This window comes from Coregonus lavaretus, assembly GCF_964263955.1.
Source record: "Coregonus lavaretus genome assembly, chromosome: 18".
Lineage (NCBI taxonomy): Eukaryota > Metazoa > Chordata > Actinopteri > Salmoniformes > Salmonidae > Coregonus > Coregonus lavaretus.
In genome coordinates this window covers 47,637,649-47,656,564 of record NC_140005.1, presented here as the reverse complement: position 1 = coordinate 47,656,564, position 18,916 = coordinate 47,637,649, and the positions used below count along the sequence as shown (strand labels likewise).

General features: G+C 43.3%; 1 protein-coding gene across 1 annotated transcript in view; it reads right to left on the bottom strand.

Annotated features, from left to right (window-relative positions):
* LOC311145544 (MAM domain-containing glycosylphosphatidylinositol anchor protein 1-like) overlaps nt 1-18,916 on the bottom strand; it is a gene marked incomplete at its 3' end in the record, with an annotated part of 411,583 nt that overhangs the window by 137,832 nt on the left and 254,835 nt on the right. Inside the window, exon 7 of the mRNA XM_084181813.1 lies at nt 5,554-5,823. Coding sequence (XP_084037939.1) covers nt 5,554-5,823 — 270 coding nt within the window. The remainder of the gene's footprint in view (nt 1-5,553; nt 5,824-18,916) is intronic.

The window sequence follows — 18,916 nt, the reverse complement described above, 5'->3', positions numbered from 1 at the left end:
GCTTAGTATCCGCTTCATCGGAACACTTCCGTATTGGGTGCGAGTATCGTTCTGAGAAGCTATCTCAGTATCAGTATCAGCGTTGTCATGATACCAGAATTTTGACTTTGATACCGATATCAGTTTTAGGACTCTATCTTCGGCTGGCGTTAAGCCAGTGCTAGTGTCAAACGCACTTTAGTTAACAATTTCTTCATGTAAAACCTAGCATCTTCCAGCCCTAATGCCAGAGTCATCAATTTACCTGTCTAACATCAGCACGCTTGCTCTCAGATGAAAGGTGTTGGGAAAAATGTAGGCGTGTCCTTAAAAACATGATCCAAAGTGCTAATTTCAGGCAGCACTGGTAGGGATATTTAAGACCAATCAAAGCTGGTTTTAATGGTAACGCAGTTGGTTATGGCATGAGTCTTGACAGCGGAAATGCAGCCTATCCAGCCGTGACGCACATTTCCCATATACACATGGAACAAGACTAGCCCAATGTGCTTTTGGTGCCTGTATACTTCGTATTTAGAAACATAAAAAAACTAATGTTTTTTCCCATTTCGTTTCATATATTCAAAACCCAAACTCTCCCCAAGGCCTACTATAACGAAGGCTGGTTCAACAGCAATGCGTGTCTTTTTTATCCTGGAGATTTTATGACATCATTACATTTTACATTTATTTATTGCTGTTGTAAAAAATAACTGCTTGTTTTCATTTAATTTTATTACAACCAATCTTATTAGAAAGATTTACCTTCCTGGTTGTATGGTTACAACGCATGCAATGCAACTTCTGGAGATGTGTGAATGCGATCTGATCTGTAAGATGGTTCCGATTATGTTCATAAAACATAGGGTATTTGGGAGCAGTATAACGGTGAGTGGACATTCTCCCTTTCTCTTTATATTGGATCTTTGTCCAGCTACTGTGAAAAGTTTGGATGTGCGTAAAACCCTCCATAGTCTGCGTTGTTTTAATATTATATTATGGGTGGTCCTCTGTAGCTCAATTGGTAGAGCATGGCGCTTGTAACGCCAGGGTAGTGGGTTCGATCCCCGGGACCACCCATACGTAAAAATGTATGCACAGATGACTGTAAGTCGCTTTGGATAAAAGCGTCTGCTAAATAAATATTATTATTATTATTATTATTATTGTTAGTATTATTATATGCCCACGGGGCAGTGTGACATTTAAAACAAGTTGTTTTTTCATTTTGTTTAGAATTTCATTAGAATTATTAGTTCTCTTTTTAGGCCTTATCAATAATAAATGTAATCTTTCTTAATGAAAATGTTTGGCAATTTACAGTAGGCCTATCAGTGTGAATGCTATTGAAACCATGCAATTACTTACAATGTGGACTGTAATGGAGTCAAGTTAACATATTTAGCAAAGATAGGTCTAAATTTTGTTATTTTGTTTCTGTAAGCCATTTAACAAACTATAACTGCCTTACATTGGAATTGGAGTTGATTCCAAGGCAATACATACAATTATGTAAATACACAGCTTGAAGCAACCACATATTTCACCATGGGCCACGTTCTGATTGGCAAGTGAGGGGCCAAGCCTCGACACACCCACAATTTGTTTATTCATCAAAACCCAGCCCTTTCACACCAACGCCAGGAAGTGTGCCGATAATTGTGATACTGAAAATAGCATTAATATATCTGACACCCCCCGAAGCTATAGTGCTACCGCCTGCGCTTACATTTACCATTGCATTTGGTTTGTTAAATAGAGCCCTTAGTATCACGATACTCAATACTGAAATGATACGCAATACCAAGACGATACTCGATACCGAAACGATACAACAGCCCCAAAAAAACTACGTATTATCTAAATTCAGAGTAAGCACTCTTTTAAAAAAATAAAAAGTAAAAAGAAATCTAGTACCGAACCGCTTTTTTTTCATGTTCTAGTATTCTGAGAAGCTATCTCAGTATGGCATGCCTTCACATAGTTTCACCTTTATACTACACATAATATCAATCATATTACAGTGAGCTCCAAAAGTATTGGGACAGTGACAATGTTGTTGTTGTTTTTGCTCTGTAGTCCAGCACTCTGGATTTGAAACGATACAATGACTATGAGGGTAAAGTGCAGAACATCAGCTTTAATTTGAGGGTATCTTTATCCATATCGGGTGAACTGTTTAGAAATTCCATCACTTTTTAAACATAGTCCCCCCATTATAGTGGACAAAAAGTATTGGGACAAATTCACTTGTATGTGTATTAAAGTAGTGAAAAGTGAAGTATTTGGTCCCATTTTCATAGCACGCAATGACTACATCAACCATTTGTCTCTTTTCATTTGTGAGTTCTTTGCCTTTTACCATGGTGATAGATGACAAAGGGATTTTACACTCACATCATTTTCATACCCAAGTGAAACAGGAAGCCATGGAAGGCCACAATAAAGTTCCTTAAAATTAGATTCACTTTCGTTTTTAAGTAGAATGTTAATGCAGATTTGTCACGCCCTGACTCAGGGGACTCTTATATGTTGAGTCAGGGTGTGTATATTCTTTGTCGTGTATGTTCTATGTTGTTTTTCTAGTAGGTGTATATCTATGTTGGCAGGTGTGGTTCCCAATCAGAGGCAGCTGTCGCTCGTTGTCTCTGATTGGGGATCATACTTAGGCAGCCTATTGGCACCAGTGTGTCGTGGGATCTTGTTCCGGTTAAGGTTTGTTGTATCTACTTTAGGACTTAATGTTTCGTTTATTGTTTTGTCGTGTGTTTATTTAGTTGAATAAACATGTACGTATATCACGCTGCGCCTTGGTCTGTCCTATCCTTCAACGAATCCTTCAACGAACGTGACAGAAGATCCCATCAAACGAGGACCAAGCAGCGTGCCCAGGCGGAGCGAATGGCCATGTCACAGGTGGCCGATTTGTGGTCATGGGAAGAGATATTTGCGGGGAGAGGACAATGGGCTAAGGTAGATGCCCAGGCAGGAGAGGAGCAATGGCAACACAGAGGAGGCCGGTCGAGGAGGAAGCCTGAGAAGCAGCCCCAAGAAAAAAAAATTGGAGGGGCACACGGGGTGGTTGGCGGAGCCTAGTGTCAGAGCAGAGCCAACTCCCCGTACTCACGCGAGGAAGCATATGACTGGGCAGGCTCCGTGTTATGCGGAGCTACGTACTGTGTCGCCAGTGTGCCGGCACAGTCCTGTACGTCCTGTGCTTGCACCATGCACGTGCCGTGCGAAGATGGGCATCCAGCCAGGACTGGGTGTGCCGGCTCAACGCTCCTGGTCTCCAGTACGCCTCCTCGGTCCCGCATATCCTGCGCCAGTTCTACGAACTGTATCGCCAGTGCGCTTGCACAGCCCAGTGCGTCCTGTGCTGATGCCTCACACATACTGTGCGGAAGTAGGCATTCAGCCAGGATGGGTTGTGCCAGCTCTAGACCTCCACTCCGCCTCCACACTCCGGCCCGGCCTGTTCCTGCTCCTCGCACCAAGCCAGTGGTGCGCGTCTCCAATCCGGCCCGGCCTGTTCCTGCTCCTCGTACCAAGCCAGTGGTGCGTGTCGCCGGCCCGGCCTGTTCCTGCACCTCGCACCAAGCCAGTGGTGCGCGTCGCCAGCCCGGCCCGGCCTGTTCCTGCTCCTCGCACCAAGACAGTGGTGCGCGTCGCCAGCCCGGCCCGGCCTGTTCCTGCTCCTCGCACCAAGCCAGTGGTGCGCGTCGCCAGCCCGGCCCGGCCTGTTCCTGCTCCTCGCACCAAGACAGTGGTGCGCGTCGCCAGCCCGGCCCGGCCTGTTCCTGCTCCTCGCACCAAGCCAGTGGTGCCCGGCCCGGCCTGTTCCTGCTCCTCGCACCAAGCCAGTGGTGGCGGCCTGTTCCTGCTCCTCGCACCAAGCCGGCCTGTTCCTGCTCCTCGTCGCAAGCCCGGCCCGGCCTGTTCCTGCTCCTCGCACCAAGCCAGTGGGGTGCGTCGCCAGTCCGGCCCGGCCTGTTCCTGCTCCTCGCACCAAGCCAGTGGTGCACGTCGCCAGTCCGGCCCGGCCCGTTCCTGCCCCTCGCACCATGCCAGTGGTGCGTGTTCCTAGTCAGGCCCAGCCCATGCCTGCTCCTCGCACCAGACCAGTGGTGCGTTTGTCCAGTCCGGCACGGCCCGTGCCCGTTCCACCGGTGCCTGGTCCAGCACCGGTCAGCTGCTCCACTCCGGAGCCAGAGCAGTCCGCTCCACCGGTGCCTGATCCAGCTCCGGTCAACGGCTCCATTCCGGAGCCAGAGCAGTCCGCTCCACCGGTGCCTGATCCAGCTCCGGTCAGCGGCTCCACTCCGGAGCCAGAGCAGTCCGCTCCACCGGTGCCTAGTCCAGCTCCGGTCAGCGGCTCCAGTCCAGACCATGACGTCAGCCCCTCTCCAGGTTCGGGGTCTCCCACACCAGGGTCCAGACAGGGCCTGGCGTATCGTGGGAGGAAGGAGAGGGGAAGGAGCGCGCCGCGGTCCAGACAAGACCAGGGGCGCAACAGGGAGGCGGAGAGTGAGAGGTCGTCACGCCCCGAGCCGGATCCGCCTCCGAGGCGGAATGCCCACCCGGCCCCTACCCTGTTATGTTTATGTTGTGCGGTCGGAGTCCGCACCTTTGGGGGGGTACTGTCACGCCCTGACTCAGGGGACTCTTATATGTTGAGTCAGGGTGTGTATATTCTTTGTTGTGTATGTTCTATGTTGTTTTTCTAGTAGGTGTATATCTATGTTGGCCGGTGTGGTTCCCAATCAGAGGCAGCTGTCGCTCGTTGTCTCTGATTGGGGATCATACTTAGGCAGCCTATTGGCACTAGTGTGTCGTGGGATCTTGTTCCAGTCAAGGTTTGTTGTATCTACCTTAGGACTTCACGTTTTCGTTTTGTTTATTGTTTTGTCGTGTGTTTATTTAGTTGAATAAACATGTACGTGTATCACGCTGCGCCTGGTCTGTCCTCCAAGATTATATTTTGTTGGATTTTATTCATAAAAATCTTTCAGGGTGCCAATCATTTTGACACCTATCTTTTTGAGAAAACAAATATTACTTTTTAAACAAAATATCTTTCTCTGAGCAATTGTTCTAGTATAAAATAATATTCTCTTTTGTTGAGCACAAAATATAGCTCAGTAGTGTTATTTATTTCATACAGTCTTTTTTTGCTCCTCTTTATCAAGGGTGCCAATAATTTTGAATGTGACTATCAATGACTGTATCAAAGATGGTGGATAACACAGACGAACAACTTTACCATATACATTTTTTTCAAGGTTCCTGTCTGTGTAAGTGGGCGTTCCCTTTCTCGCATGAGCTCACGGTTCCGCCATTAAATCTGGCATGCTCACGCGAGAGTACAGCTGGCTCTGGTCTACATATTGTCCCCTCCCCGCTCGCCCCACCCGCCCCGACCAGAAAAATATGCCAGTGAGATGTCTCACTCTGGGGCAATAAGTAGATCAGAGTGGCCCCACCCCGATCAGATTTTGTTTTAAAGCCGGATGTCTCCCTTTCTCTTCCGTCTCTGACTGTATATCAAATGGACACACACACACACACACTCACTTCGGACGAGGAGGTTGACATTCCTCTTGGCCGGGTTCCCCACGTTGTTGACGGCTGTGCAGTTGTAGAAGCCTGAGTCAGTGGGCGTGACCGAGCGCAGTGTCAGAGTCCCGTCCCTTACAAACGAGTTTCTCGGCAACGGGTTGGGGTAGCGTGACCAGGTGACGGTGGGCTTAGGGAATCCAGCGGTCACCTCGCACGACAGTGTCACGTCTTTCCCGGGGTCCACCACCAAGGTCTCGTTGACAGACAGCCTTAGAGCAGGGGGAGCTGAGGGGAGAGGAGGGTGAGAAGAGTGGAAAAGGTGTGAGGTTTGTCATTTTTAAATATGCGTCCAGGGAGTTGTCTATATTGTAGTTAGCATGTTGGCTAGTTGACCAACAGCCAGAGAGCAGGGGAATTCAGTGGGAGAGGAGAAGGTGTTTGTTAGTGTGTACATTGCTGGTAGCTAATTCTCATTCTGTTTTGACTTCTCACACATGCGAGTGGACACACTGATGCTGATGACACACAGATTCACGCACACACACAAACACACACACGCAGATCTGCCTTCCAGGCAAGTTCTACTCTAACCGCAGAGCTGTGTAGGCATTAGATGTAGCTTATATCTTTAGCTCTGTGTCTGTCTTTAACCACATTCATTAAAGACTCCATTACAACTCCCTCTCCAGGAGTCCCCAAACAACTAGACACTGGCAGAGTGAACCGAAAGAGTGATCAGATGCAGATTCAAAACACTCCTTAGTAACAACACATGTGCTTTTAGATGGCTTCGGGCTAAATCAATATACATTTTCAGAGGGTAAGATTATAGCAGTGCGCTCATTGCATAATTTGACTGTGTGGACAACTAAATAGCAACCTGTCGATGTGCCCTTGAGCAAGGCACTGAACCCTAATTGCTCCTGTAAGTTGCTCTGGATAAGAGTGTCTGCTAAATGACTAAAATGTAAACGTAAATGTGTGGTATCTGAAAGGGATACTGTTGACTCGTTGGATCTATCTGTATCGATTTGGAAAGCAAGCTTTATTAAATGACACCGCTACCTCTTATTTCTATTGATCTAGGGACAGACGGAAAGAACATGCGCATCTCATTTTAACACTTTATGTCCTCTTGGTCTCTTTATACTTAGAGCATTAGTCAGAAATACTTTACATTAAGTTGCTCCTTTACCTTTGTAGTAAAACTAGTAATACAATTGTATTAACATTTGTAGTACTTCAGTAGCTGCATTAATTGCATGTCATGACAAGTTTCACGGCAGGCAGCCATGTCAAGTCACAAGCCACCAAAACTAGCACAAAGTCAAGTTTTTCTTGTTTCATAACTGTCCTTTATGGAAAAACAGTAGAATGACCTGATGAAATACAGCATGGCGAGAACATCGAAGAGGGCAAAAAACACCAGAACACCAGACAGAGATCGATAGCAGCTCAACACATTGGTAATACAGAGGGCAAAGCTGGTAAGAGTGGAACAAAAGGGTCACACCTAGGAGGAGAAAAAAGGGTAAGTCCAAAGGGACATTAATCATTGAAGTTGCCGTTTTGACTGAACACACACAGACCTAGCTGTCAGACTTAAGGTGGAAAGAATGGCTGTGGACGGCTTTTCAGTCAGGCCCTGGTGTCACACATCCCTAGTGGGCAGAATTTCTTTGCTGTGGAGTATAGCAGTGCATACAGAGCGTTTGTTAACACTTCATGTAAAGAGGGAATGAATAAAATGTAGAATATATGTGTTATGAAGGTTGTTATGAATGATATTGCAATGTGGTCCTGACTGGTTTCATGAAGGTGTTATGAATGCCCTATGCATACCCCCTTCAAGTATAGTGTTACAGAAAGATTTTGTGTATGGAGAAGGAACATTGTGTATGTTCACATTTGCCAAGCATCCAGGAATATCAAGAGTCAAAAGGTAAACCGAATTTTAAAACATAACAGTCTTACTGAGATGAAAAGCACACATTTTACTTAATTGAATGGAGCTGCTTGGTCAAATTCAAACTCCAAACTAAGTCCAAACTCCCACTTACTGGACTAACAAACACATATTACCTTGATATTCATAATTTTTCATTTAGAATCACTGGTATGTTCAGGGTGCAACGTTACAGAACATTCAGATAGAAATGCATTGTACAGATATGACAATCATTCAGAATTGGACATCATGACAGTTTTATTCATTACATTTCTATACGCAACAATCAGAACATTTCCTCACCGAATATATCCCCCTCTTCGCTAATACTTGTCATGAATCTACCCAATGGAGCGCTGGGTCAAAGGTCAATGGTGAGAGCTGACTCCCACTCTAATCCAATGACAGGTGAGAGAGTGAGATGGAGGATTAGCGTCCATCTGCACAGTAGTAACCTCGCTCCCCGCTCCAATCCAAAATGCTTACCCCTTTCTATGGGAAGCGGTGGGGAACACAGTGGGGGGACAAAGCTTTTCTCTCAGTCCCTGAATTCTCAGAGTAAAGGGATAATCCCATATCGAGCCCCGCAAAAAATAGGAACCTATTTATTAGAGAGCCCTTACGTCCCTTAGTCTATAATCGTCCCCTCTTCACCAGATTTCAATTGCAGTAATGAAAAGAGCATGTGGGGAGGCTGGGAGCTGGGGAGGAAAACACAAATGCAACAGACACAGACACACAGATGCGCATACATGGGCACACACAGACACATCGTAACCGACAGACACATCAGCACAGACAGACCCATCGGAACTGAAGACAGACACACACACACACACGCATACACGCATTCACAAAACACAGACCCACCATGTTGCTATACCTCTTCAACTAACTCATTGTTAATTCTTAGGAGGAGCTACAGTTTATCATAGTTATTTATGCATGTATGTCAAGGTTTGAGTTCAATTGTGTCAGATATTAATAATATACGTGTATAGCCATGTATTTCCAAGTTATACACCAAATCATGAAATTCTTTATTATGGGAAACTGAAGCCAAATTGGTCCTCAATGAAAACTCTTAGAGCTTGAAGAAAAAATAAATTTAATAGAATGGTGCAAGTGACAAAGAAAAACAAATGTAGCTTGCTTTGCCCGGATCTGTCTGTGTCCCAAATGGCACCCTATTCCATATCTATTGCACTTCTTTTGACCAGAGCTCCATGGTCACTGTTCAAAAGTAGTGCACTAGATATGGATTTGGGTGCCATTTGGGATGCAACCTCTATGTGCCAGGTCCACTAGAGCGAAGGTCCAATATAAGTATTTAATGAACACAATACTTCACCAGTGTTATTAAAAGTGGCCTGATGCCACCTTCCTTAAGACTGATATCCCGCATAGGGGACGTCCCCCAACCCCCCAAAACGACACTTGCTACAGATTCTACAGTCGCAAGTTCGGTCTCAACAACACTGTCCAAACAGCAAGTTACAAGTGACCAAATGGGATTTGCGTAAATTCAGACTGTAGTCATTTGCAACATGGCTACGCTAGTTGTCATGGTAATAGCGTGTGTGTGTCCAGTGGCGTAAACCACAGATTATCCATTATATTGACCAGATACTCATGTGGCCGCTCTAATAATGAAAATAAATGTCTTCAAAAATGGAAGGCAGTCGGGAGGAGGCAAGATCAGGTGGGACCATTCTAGCCAATGAGAGGGCAGATATGCGTGTGAACAACCGGCACAACTCCGATATAATGTGGTTTTTGCTGGGATGTTACGTGTCCTACTTATATCAGTACACTCGTAACAACCTAAGCATTACGAAACTTCTATTCGATCAAATAAGCCTCACGTAGCAAAAAAGTCATTACATTATTTGTTGACCAAATTCGACACTCTCTCATTGACCTCCATACAAAAACTTATCCCTTGGTGAGCAAAAAAACAATGCCTGCCATGAAAGTCTCCCAGTTGCTTTAAAGCCTCAAAGGATAAAATGGTCCAACTTTCAAAACAAGTACTTTTTTGGCTAGCCTAAGCAGTCAACTAGCTAGCTAGGTAGCTGTTTAGCTTGCTAGCACATTCACTAATGTGTTTGTAAACAATTAACAAGCTAATTTTCTACCACATGTGTTTGTCAAAATGTCAACAGAGTAGCTAGCAAGCAACAAGATATGCAAAATAAGTCTAAAACCACTTGAGGGCAAATAAATCAGATTTTACTGTTCAGACAAGTCACATTGCCATGAATCAGATTTGTATCGGATTTCAAACCACCTACGAATGTGGTTTGAAATGCGGCTTAAAATATCAGATTCAATGTGCTTTTTGGCTGTTCAGACTGCAGGAAAAATATCAGATTCAAATCGGAAACGCAAAATGTTTTTATTTGAGTCACTTCAAACTGACTGATTCCCAGAAACAGGAAAGGGAGAAAAATTATATTAAATTAGAAGAAGAAAAAAACAGAGGAGGAGAGGGTGAAAATGATCGCTTAAATTTCCTGGTGGAAGGAAGCGAGCGCGGGCGGCGGAAGCGAGAGAATCAAAGTAATGGGATTGATGTGTTCCTAGTTTAGTTTATAATAAGGATAAGCGGTGACACGTCATCTTAAGTTACCTTAACTTTACTGTAGTTTGTTACTATAGTAAACGGCTACAATGTTAACGGAGAAACAATAGTTGGAATGCCATTGTTGGGAAAACGGCTACCACCGCTATGCCTTAAGAATCACCAATTCAACACAACCAATTAGCTACAGTACTTTAATCACAGCCGCATTGTTCATGTGCTGTAGTGTAGCTATAATTATATACCGTTAGAGAGTCTTCAACATTACTGAACTTAAGAACTCTTAGCTATGAAGTCAGACACCTTATAGCAGGGTTCTTCAATTCCGGTCCTGGAGGGCCGAAACACCTCTGTTTTTCAACCTCTGCTTCTAATCAGGGGCTATTTCAGACCTGGGACACCAGGTGAGTGCAATTAACTACCAGGTAGAAATAAAACACAGAAGTGTTTCGGCCCTCCAGGACCGGAATTGAAGAACCCTGCCTTATAGAGTACATTTTGACAGGGTGAATGCCTTTTGTAATCACACCTAAAATAGCTGCACACAGCAACAGATCAAAAGTGATTAACGCACGCACAAACAGACACGACAACAACCTCATTAACGCAATGTATCATAAGCAGTGACTCAATGCTGGCTGTCTCAATTAGCAAAGACTTAAATAAATTGTGCCATTTGTGCGGTGAGCGCGAAGGTTGTTTTCTTTTACTTTTGTCTTGATAATGTTACGCCTCTTCATCAATGTCACCTGAAGAGAACTGGTCTGTGTCCCAAATTGCACCCTATTCCCATTATAGTGCACTACTTTTGACCAGGGCCCATTGGGGGAATAGGGTGCCATTTGGGACGCAAGCTTGGTCTCACTGTTTAACTTTGAGCTGGCGGATGTCATATAGTTTATGTAGCCTATGCATGTACATTCAGATGTAACAGGGGTGTTTTTACATACTTTGCATAACATAAACAAGCATGGCTATGTATGGCACTCAATATTTAACAGGCAAAGGCGTGTAGGTAAATGTTCTCTCCCAAGGGGAACCTATAGTCAAATGGCTCTGATGAGAAAGCTTGTATACCCCCATGTCCCTCGCACTGCGCGGCTCCTTGTGTAGGTTTGACAACTGCTCGTTACTCTAGCGTCCTATATCTCTTTCTCACACACACAGAGGTTTTACACACTTGTTCTCTCTCTCTCTCTCTCTCTCTCTCTCTCTCTCTCTCTCTCTCTCTCTCTCTCTCTCTCTCTCTCTCTCTCTCTCTCTCTCTCTCTCTCTCTCTCTCTCTCTCTCTCTCTCTCTCTCTCTCTCTCTCTCTCTCTCTCTCTCTCTCTCTCTCTCTCTCTCTCTCTCTCTCTCTCTCTCTCTCTCTCTCTCTCTCTCTCTCTCTCTCTCTCTCTCTCTCTCTCTCTCTCTCACAATTGCACCCCAATACACCTGTCTCCTATTTCTCTTGTGCTTTCGACTCCTCAAATTAATATATGGCATTCACTATTGTGCGAAGGACCATCTTATTCATGTATTCCAATGGGAGTCTATTGAGACAAACGGTAACGTGAGGGTGGAAGCCTAATATGGTCTTTCTCCCAAATGGCACCCTATGGCCTAATAGTGCACTATATAGTGAATAGGGTGCTGTTTGGGACACAAATGAAAATGGTAATCACGTAAGGGATAATCAACGAGGGGCTATGCGTTCTATGGAAAATAATGTACAAAGTGGAAGGTGTGTTCCACAACGCATTATGAGAGTTGCACTAACCTCCCACGAGGCAGTGCTTAATGTGAGCTGGATCCTGGCACCTCTCAGTTTTAGACTGTTTCGTTCCAGAACCTATTTGGCAGGATCCAGTACCTCTCGTGGCATGAACATTTATTTTCACTGTTAATTCGAGTTGCCTTCTGGTTAATTCTCTTGCCCCTTAAAAAATGTAATGTGAAAACTTATTACAGCCCACGCCTGATATTAAAATAATTGATTTGTGTTGGGCGGCCTGGGCTATGGATTGCGCAACATTGTAGCCTGTTTGAGACCAACACGTGGCCGACTGGCCATTGCTGTTGTGAGAGAGAAACGTGCCTGTAGTAGGCTAACTCTCACAGAACTAGAATGACATTCACTTTCTATGATCTCTCTCCCTCCCTCTGCTCTGATAGACATAAGCCTGCAACACTCATCTCTCCAGGTTGCACTTCACTATTTACTTCCTTATAGACTCATAGGGTGCTGGAGGTTCAGCAGCACCCCTGTGCCAAAGTTTAACAATAGAGAGATAAACTAGCCATCACCGGTGAGTGAGATGCACATTATTGGGTGAGTTAGTGAAACTGGAAAGTTTTTTTAGGACTATAATTCCCTCCTGATATTGTACAATATGCTATGATTTTCTCCACACACCTAGGCCTGGGCTATTGATTGTCTCAAGATGAGGTCGTTTTTTATTGATCTGTAATTCTCAGATGACATCAAAGTAGGTCTAGCCTGTCATTTTGATCATTTATGCGGCATAAAAAAAGATTATAGCATTCCATGCGTTTATAAAAAGGCCAAAAAAAATTCGGACCCTACTAAAAATGTTCCCCATGTGTGCAACTTATAGGCCTAATTGCCTCTACTCTACTGCTCTATGCCACAACGCAAATGCGATGGAGAAAGGCAAATGCGATGACTTTATAATAAAGGTGATTATTTTGTTTTATTTAACACATTTGCAGATTGAAATGTGTTCATTTGCCAGTAGATGTTTTCAATTGAACTTTTTCTTTCAAAAGCAGCTCACACATAGAACATGTAACGCTGAGGTTACACAATGCAACTTTCACACAATTTTAGTTTCAGGTTGCAAGCTACATAATTTCAAGCAACTTTGCTGATACACGAAACAACTCAAACACAACTGAAATTGCATGCAACAGGCAATCCAATTGAAGCCGCTTTACTTATATCATCCCATATGGGTTGAGAATTCTAAACTCACCTAATGTCATCTGCTGCATTACATCGTGAATAATTTGTTTATCCAACCGTTTGGTTATTGTATGAGGATCGATTTAGACAAAATGCTGGCTGTACAATTTAGCTAGCTAGCTAGCCAAAATGAAATTGCCAGCACTCTTCTAACCAAACTAGCAACGAGCTTGTCAAGCTAGCAACGAACTCCGCTAGCTAGCTAGCTAGCTAACAAAAGTGGAGTTCATGTTGAACACTTTCAGTTGAAACTGGTAAGAGAGAGGTCTGGGTTCACTTAAAAAATAGATTTATTGACTGCCATTTGGCAAATGCCTCTTCTGTCCAGTTTGATCATGGCTCCCGCAGCACTGACAGCTGTGTTGACATGACAACTGGTTCAGAGTTCAGAACCTTCGAATGGATCATGTGACAAAAGCATACATTTTGATTGGCTGTTGCTTGCAACTAGTTGCAACCAAGTTGCAGATTAGTTGCTTATTAGTTGCTGGGGATTTTACACAAAGCAATCAAGCAGCAACTCAGTTGCAAGCGACCAAAGATGCATGGAAGTTGCTTGGTGTAACGCCAGCCTAAGAAATAACTTAATAGCCATTGAATTATATAATGTATTATAGGGAATTATACAACGGGTGGATCTAATCCTGGACGCTGATTGTTTAAAACCACATTCCAGCCGGTGTCTATTCCACAAGTTACCACCGGCTAAGGCTATGATGTTAAAATGCCTATTTACTCTGTTCCATCTGACTGCACAATCCACTGTCTCATCAGCCCAGCCAGGCAATTTATGAACATGATCTCCACTATAAAAAGCATCTCGACATTATCTCACATTTCTTTTAGACTAACATTTCGTTTTCAACAGCGGAGATTTGTGTAAACCTTGCTGTATGTCTCTATGACATTTGCAACGTTGTTTCAATATCCAAATTCGCTTTCCAGCTGTTGCATAGTAATGCATGTGTCGGGAGTCGGGATGAGACAGACAGGCAGGCAGCTTTTCTCAGTCAGTCAAAATCATAAATCAGCATAATTTGTATGTATATATACAAATAAATATCAATAGAAAACAAGTAAAACTAAACAAAGTGCAGCTAGTTTGCAGTCTTTCCAGCTTCAGTTTGAAGTGATTGTGTTAGCTGTGTTGTTGGCTAGCTCCTCTGAACAACAGTGTCCTGACGAGAGAGCACATTTTCTATGCCAGGTGAAATTGCGCCTCATTAGCTCATTGTTATGGATGTATCCAAATAAATGTCACAAGAAATCAGCCGGGATCGGTCCCTTTTTTTCAATGTTTGCCTAAAATGACATACCCAAATCTAACTGCCTGTAGCTCAGGACCTGAAGCAAGGATATTGATACCATTTGAAAGGAAAACACTTTGAAGTTTGTGGAAATGTGAAATTAATGTAGGAGAATATAACACATTCGATCTGGTAAAAGATAATACAAACAAAAAAATGCAAGAAAAAGGCCACAATATAATATTGCAGTTTAGGCACAATTTGGCTGTGCGCGCAAAGTTTCAGATTGATCCATTGAATCATTGCAATACTGGACTATTTTGTATCAAGTCTGCCCACATGTGCCAAATTGGTCAATTGATACATTTTCAAGTACATAACTATAGAGAAAATACAAAAATGATATGGTAATAAAAAATGTAAGTTTACACACTCCCAGGAATGTCATACATGATGGTTCATTAGCTTGTATAATAACTTTCACACATCTAGATGGCCGGGCAGGGTGGGTGTGGAGCCAGAGACAGCAGGGGTTCAAACTGTAGAACCCAGTTCCTACATTTGAATATAATAATGGATTTTATCAAACAAAACTATGCTACATTTTATCTCTGGGACCCTCAGGATGCAAAATCAGAGCAAGATTACTGAATGTAAGTACGTTATTTACCTTCAGAGGTGAGTGTATCAAACCAGTTGCCGTGATATGTTTTTTGTTGTTGTGCACTCTCCTCAAACAATAGCATGGTATTGTTTCACTGTAATAGCTACTGTAAATTGGACAGTGCAGTTATATTAACAATAATTTAATATTTCTGCCCATATAAGACATGTCTATGTCCTGGAAAGTTTGCTGTTACTTACAACAGTCATGCTAATCACATTAGCGCATGTTAGCTCAACCATCTCGTATACGGGACACCGATCCCGTAGAGGTTAAACAAATGCAAATGCAGCTACTTTGATGTTATTCTACCTGCACTGTTTGACATGACTGTAAGTTAGCCGTAGTTAGCTAGCTAGCAAGCAATGGATAACAATGTTGCCAGCCAGTATGGCAATATAACATTCAGAACTAACGACTTGGTCGTGTCCATAGATACAGAACAAAAAGACTGAACGACTGGGTCGCTTCTCTGGCAACCGAACTAATAAAACGAACGACCAGCCGGCTTGGGCAGCAACCCTAGATTTGTGTCGAGACTATATCTTGTGGAAGGATTAAATAGTATGAATAAATTCATCAAAATACAGATTTTAATGAAAATATGTAAGTCATAATTTGAATATGTTGGTAACCTGTTGCATAAAAGTGATAATGCCCTCGAAGCCGGTGTTTGGAGGATACATTGGCACGGTTTGCTGGCCCTCAACTTTGTCTCCGGCCTAACAACACCTGTACCAATATATCCTCCAAACACAGACTTCTCGGGAATTATCACTTAAATAATGCACATTCTAGAATGCCCTTCAAGCCAATCAGAAACGAGTATTCAACAATGCCATGGCATAATTAAGCAATAAAGCCAGAGGAGGTGTGGTAAAGTGCCAATACACCACAGCTAAGGGCTGTTGTTATGCAAGACGCAACGCGGATACAGCCCTTAGCCGTGGTATATTGGGCATGTACCATAAACCCTCGAGGTGCCTTATTGCTATTATAAACTGGTTACAAATGTAATTAGAACAGTAAAAATAAATTTTTTGTCATACCTATGGTATACGGTCTGATATGTCATGGCTTTCAGCCAATCAGCATTCAGGGCTCGAACCACCCAGTTTATAATAGGAGATACACTGTATATCCATCTACCTTGTGACTATTTGTAAGTCACTCTGGATAAGAGCGTCTGCTAAATGACGTAAATGTAAATGTAAATTTACAATCTTCTCTCCCTCTCTTTTATGTGTGTGTGTGAAGACAATTAACTCACTTAGATTGTGTACCAAATGGCACCATATTCCCTATAGCGCACTATTTTGACCAGAGCCCTATTGGCCCAATATAGTGCACAGATTTTTCCCAGTTATCAAATCTGGCCAGGGTCTTTCTGAGTCATAGAGCAGAAAGCAATGAGGAAGAGATGTTTAGTTTATAAAAGTGTCACATCGTTCTGTTGAGAATATCGCTATTCAAATACTGTATCTTGTATGCCAATGATTGAAAGAAACAATAATATCTCTTTATTTACTTGACACAGAGGACAAACACATCCACACACACACAATTATCTCTGGGTCCTGAGAACTCTATCTACTGTCGTGAGTGTTCTCCGTCCACTCTTATCGCCACGGCAACTGGGACTGGGAGCGTTGTGACACTATCTATCATCTAGGGAGCCGGTCGGTAATTAGGGGCCTAGTCAATTATTGCCGGCTAATCGGCCCCGAAACGCAGGGCGAGCGGCGGAGGGTGGAGGGGTGATTAGCGCGGTTAAATGACGCATTTAGATGGCTTCTTAACTAGCCGTTTATTAGCCTAGCTCTAACGCAGTACCATAAAGCCTGAGAGGAATAGGCAGTCATTGGTGGACCGAGAGTCTGAACATTGTTCATTCTCTCTAGAACCTAAAATGGTTATTTTGCTGTCCCCTTGGGATAACCCTTTGAAGAACTCTTTTTGGTTCCAGGTACAGATGTAGAATCTTAATTTGATCACTCTTTTGTTGCTGAGAATTTTCCTGCAGTGCAGGACACGCAAACTTGTAGTGTATTAGAGGTATAAAAAGGATTCTTAAGTTTGTAATTTCCACTTTAAAATGTGATTTGCCCTAATGAAAAATGTATCAACCCCATTAATTATAATCCACATCATATTTCACATTTCCTGTTGCTGGCTCAAATTAATTCCTACATCTGTAGAACCCTTTCCACAGATAGTTGGACATGCGTGACATGCGTGACATGCACACAGTACGACATCCTGATGTGCATTGTTTTGTTTTGCAGGAGTGTGTGTCGCTGTATAAAATGAGAAGAAAAAAAAGAATCCTAAACACACACAAACACAATCCTATTAAGACTCCTTTGGCATTCATAGTTTTCAGCCGAAGGCCAATTCAGGCAGATTCAAGGATGCCCTGATTGGGTCCTTCTAGTGGGGGCAGGAGGAACCACGCCCCGGAATCCCGAGTGCAGCTTTATGCCTGTTGTTTTATGGGGGGGAAAGAGGATTTGGCATTGTCACTTAACAGAACAAGCCAGCCCTAATCCCACGCAAGGATTATGATATAAAAATCAATCAATCCTCTTGTCCTCCGATTCTGAATCACCAGCGCTAGCCTGACCTACATGGACAAATCTAATCTAACAGCAATTGATGACACAAGGACAGAGCATTGTGAGGCCGGTGAACCCGCCATGCGTCGGGAGACAACAAATCCCTGGTCTTAGCTCTGCCGCTAATGCACAGTACAGGTACATACAAACAGCAGCGGCACACACTCACACACACACACACACAGAGGGGGCATACAGGCACCTAAGAGGTGGACACACACACACACACACACACACAAAGAGACAGAGACCACAAAAATAACAACTCATCAACTAAACCCTGAAATACATAAGCACCAAAAGAAAAGAAAAAAAGTACAGTTTTCCACACAAACATACAGACAGAGGACTCCCCACAAACAGAAACACTGATTACGTTTACATACACACTAATCATTTCGATTTTAAACTGATTATGGCAGTAGTCCGAGTATGGCATTAGTCATGTAAACAGGGCACAGAAGGCCATCTGGCATTTCGGGCAAATGCCAGTTTGCTGGTCCATTTTTAGCCCAGTGGACCTGTCTAACTTTTATTTTGTGCGCAAAATGATCATTATCTGGCCTCAAGGGGGAAAATGGGCCAATGTCGGGGCCTTGAGGAAAAATGGTGCCGGTGTGTTAGAAATGCCAGGGCCAATTTTTTGTCCCAGTCCGTCGCTACACATAAACACCTTACTCTGCTTATCTTAAATCGGCATAAGGTCATAATCGAAGTAAGCATACGCCGATTAAAACAACTGGTTTTCTGGGCAATCTTTCAAGTGATTAGGACATGTAAATGCCTTAATCAGAGTTACAGCGATGTATTTGATCTATGCATGTGCTATCACGAGCAGCGGGAGCTTCCTTCTTTTGTGCGAGTGAAGTGAGTTCGGAAAAACTAAAAGTATGCATCTAGAAATAGTTTTCACATAAAATGTTATATGTCCGAACTCAGAATCACAAAAATAACATGGTTGCTGTGGTAGGACATTTATTTTGTTTGGTGATTTTCTGCATTTATGAAGTCCCATCGAGTAGCCTGATTTCAGATGTGTCCATGTAAACATGATTATTAGGGAAATTGATATTCTTGCAAAGCATGTAAACGTTTAAATCAAACTGTTATATTCATCTGACTATTCACAATAATCGTACTATTGTGTCCATGTAACCGTAGGCCTACTCATTGACACATACTCAGTGCATACACTACCCTCTCACGAAAACCCTCCTAAATTACAAAAGGATACACCTTTTCAAAGCACCAAAGACTCATAGCAGTGACACTCCCAATCCCAAATGTAATATACAGTTGAAGTCGGAAGTTTAAATACACCTTAGCCAAATACATTTAAACTCAGTTTTTCACAA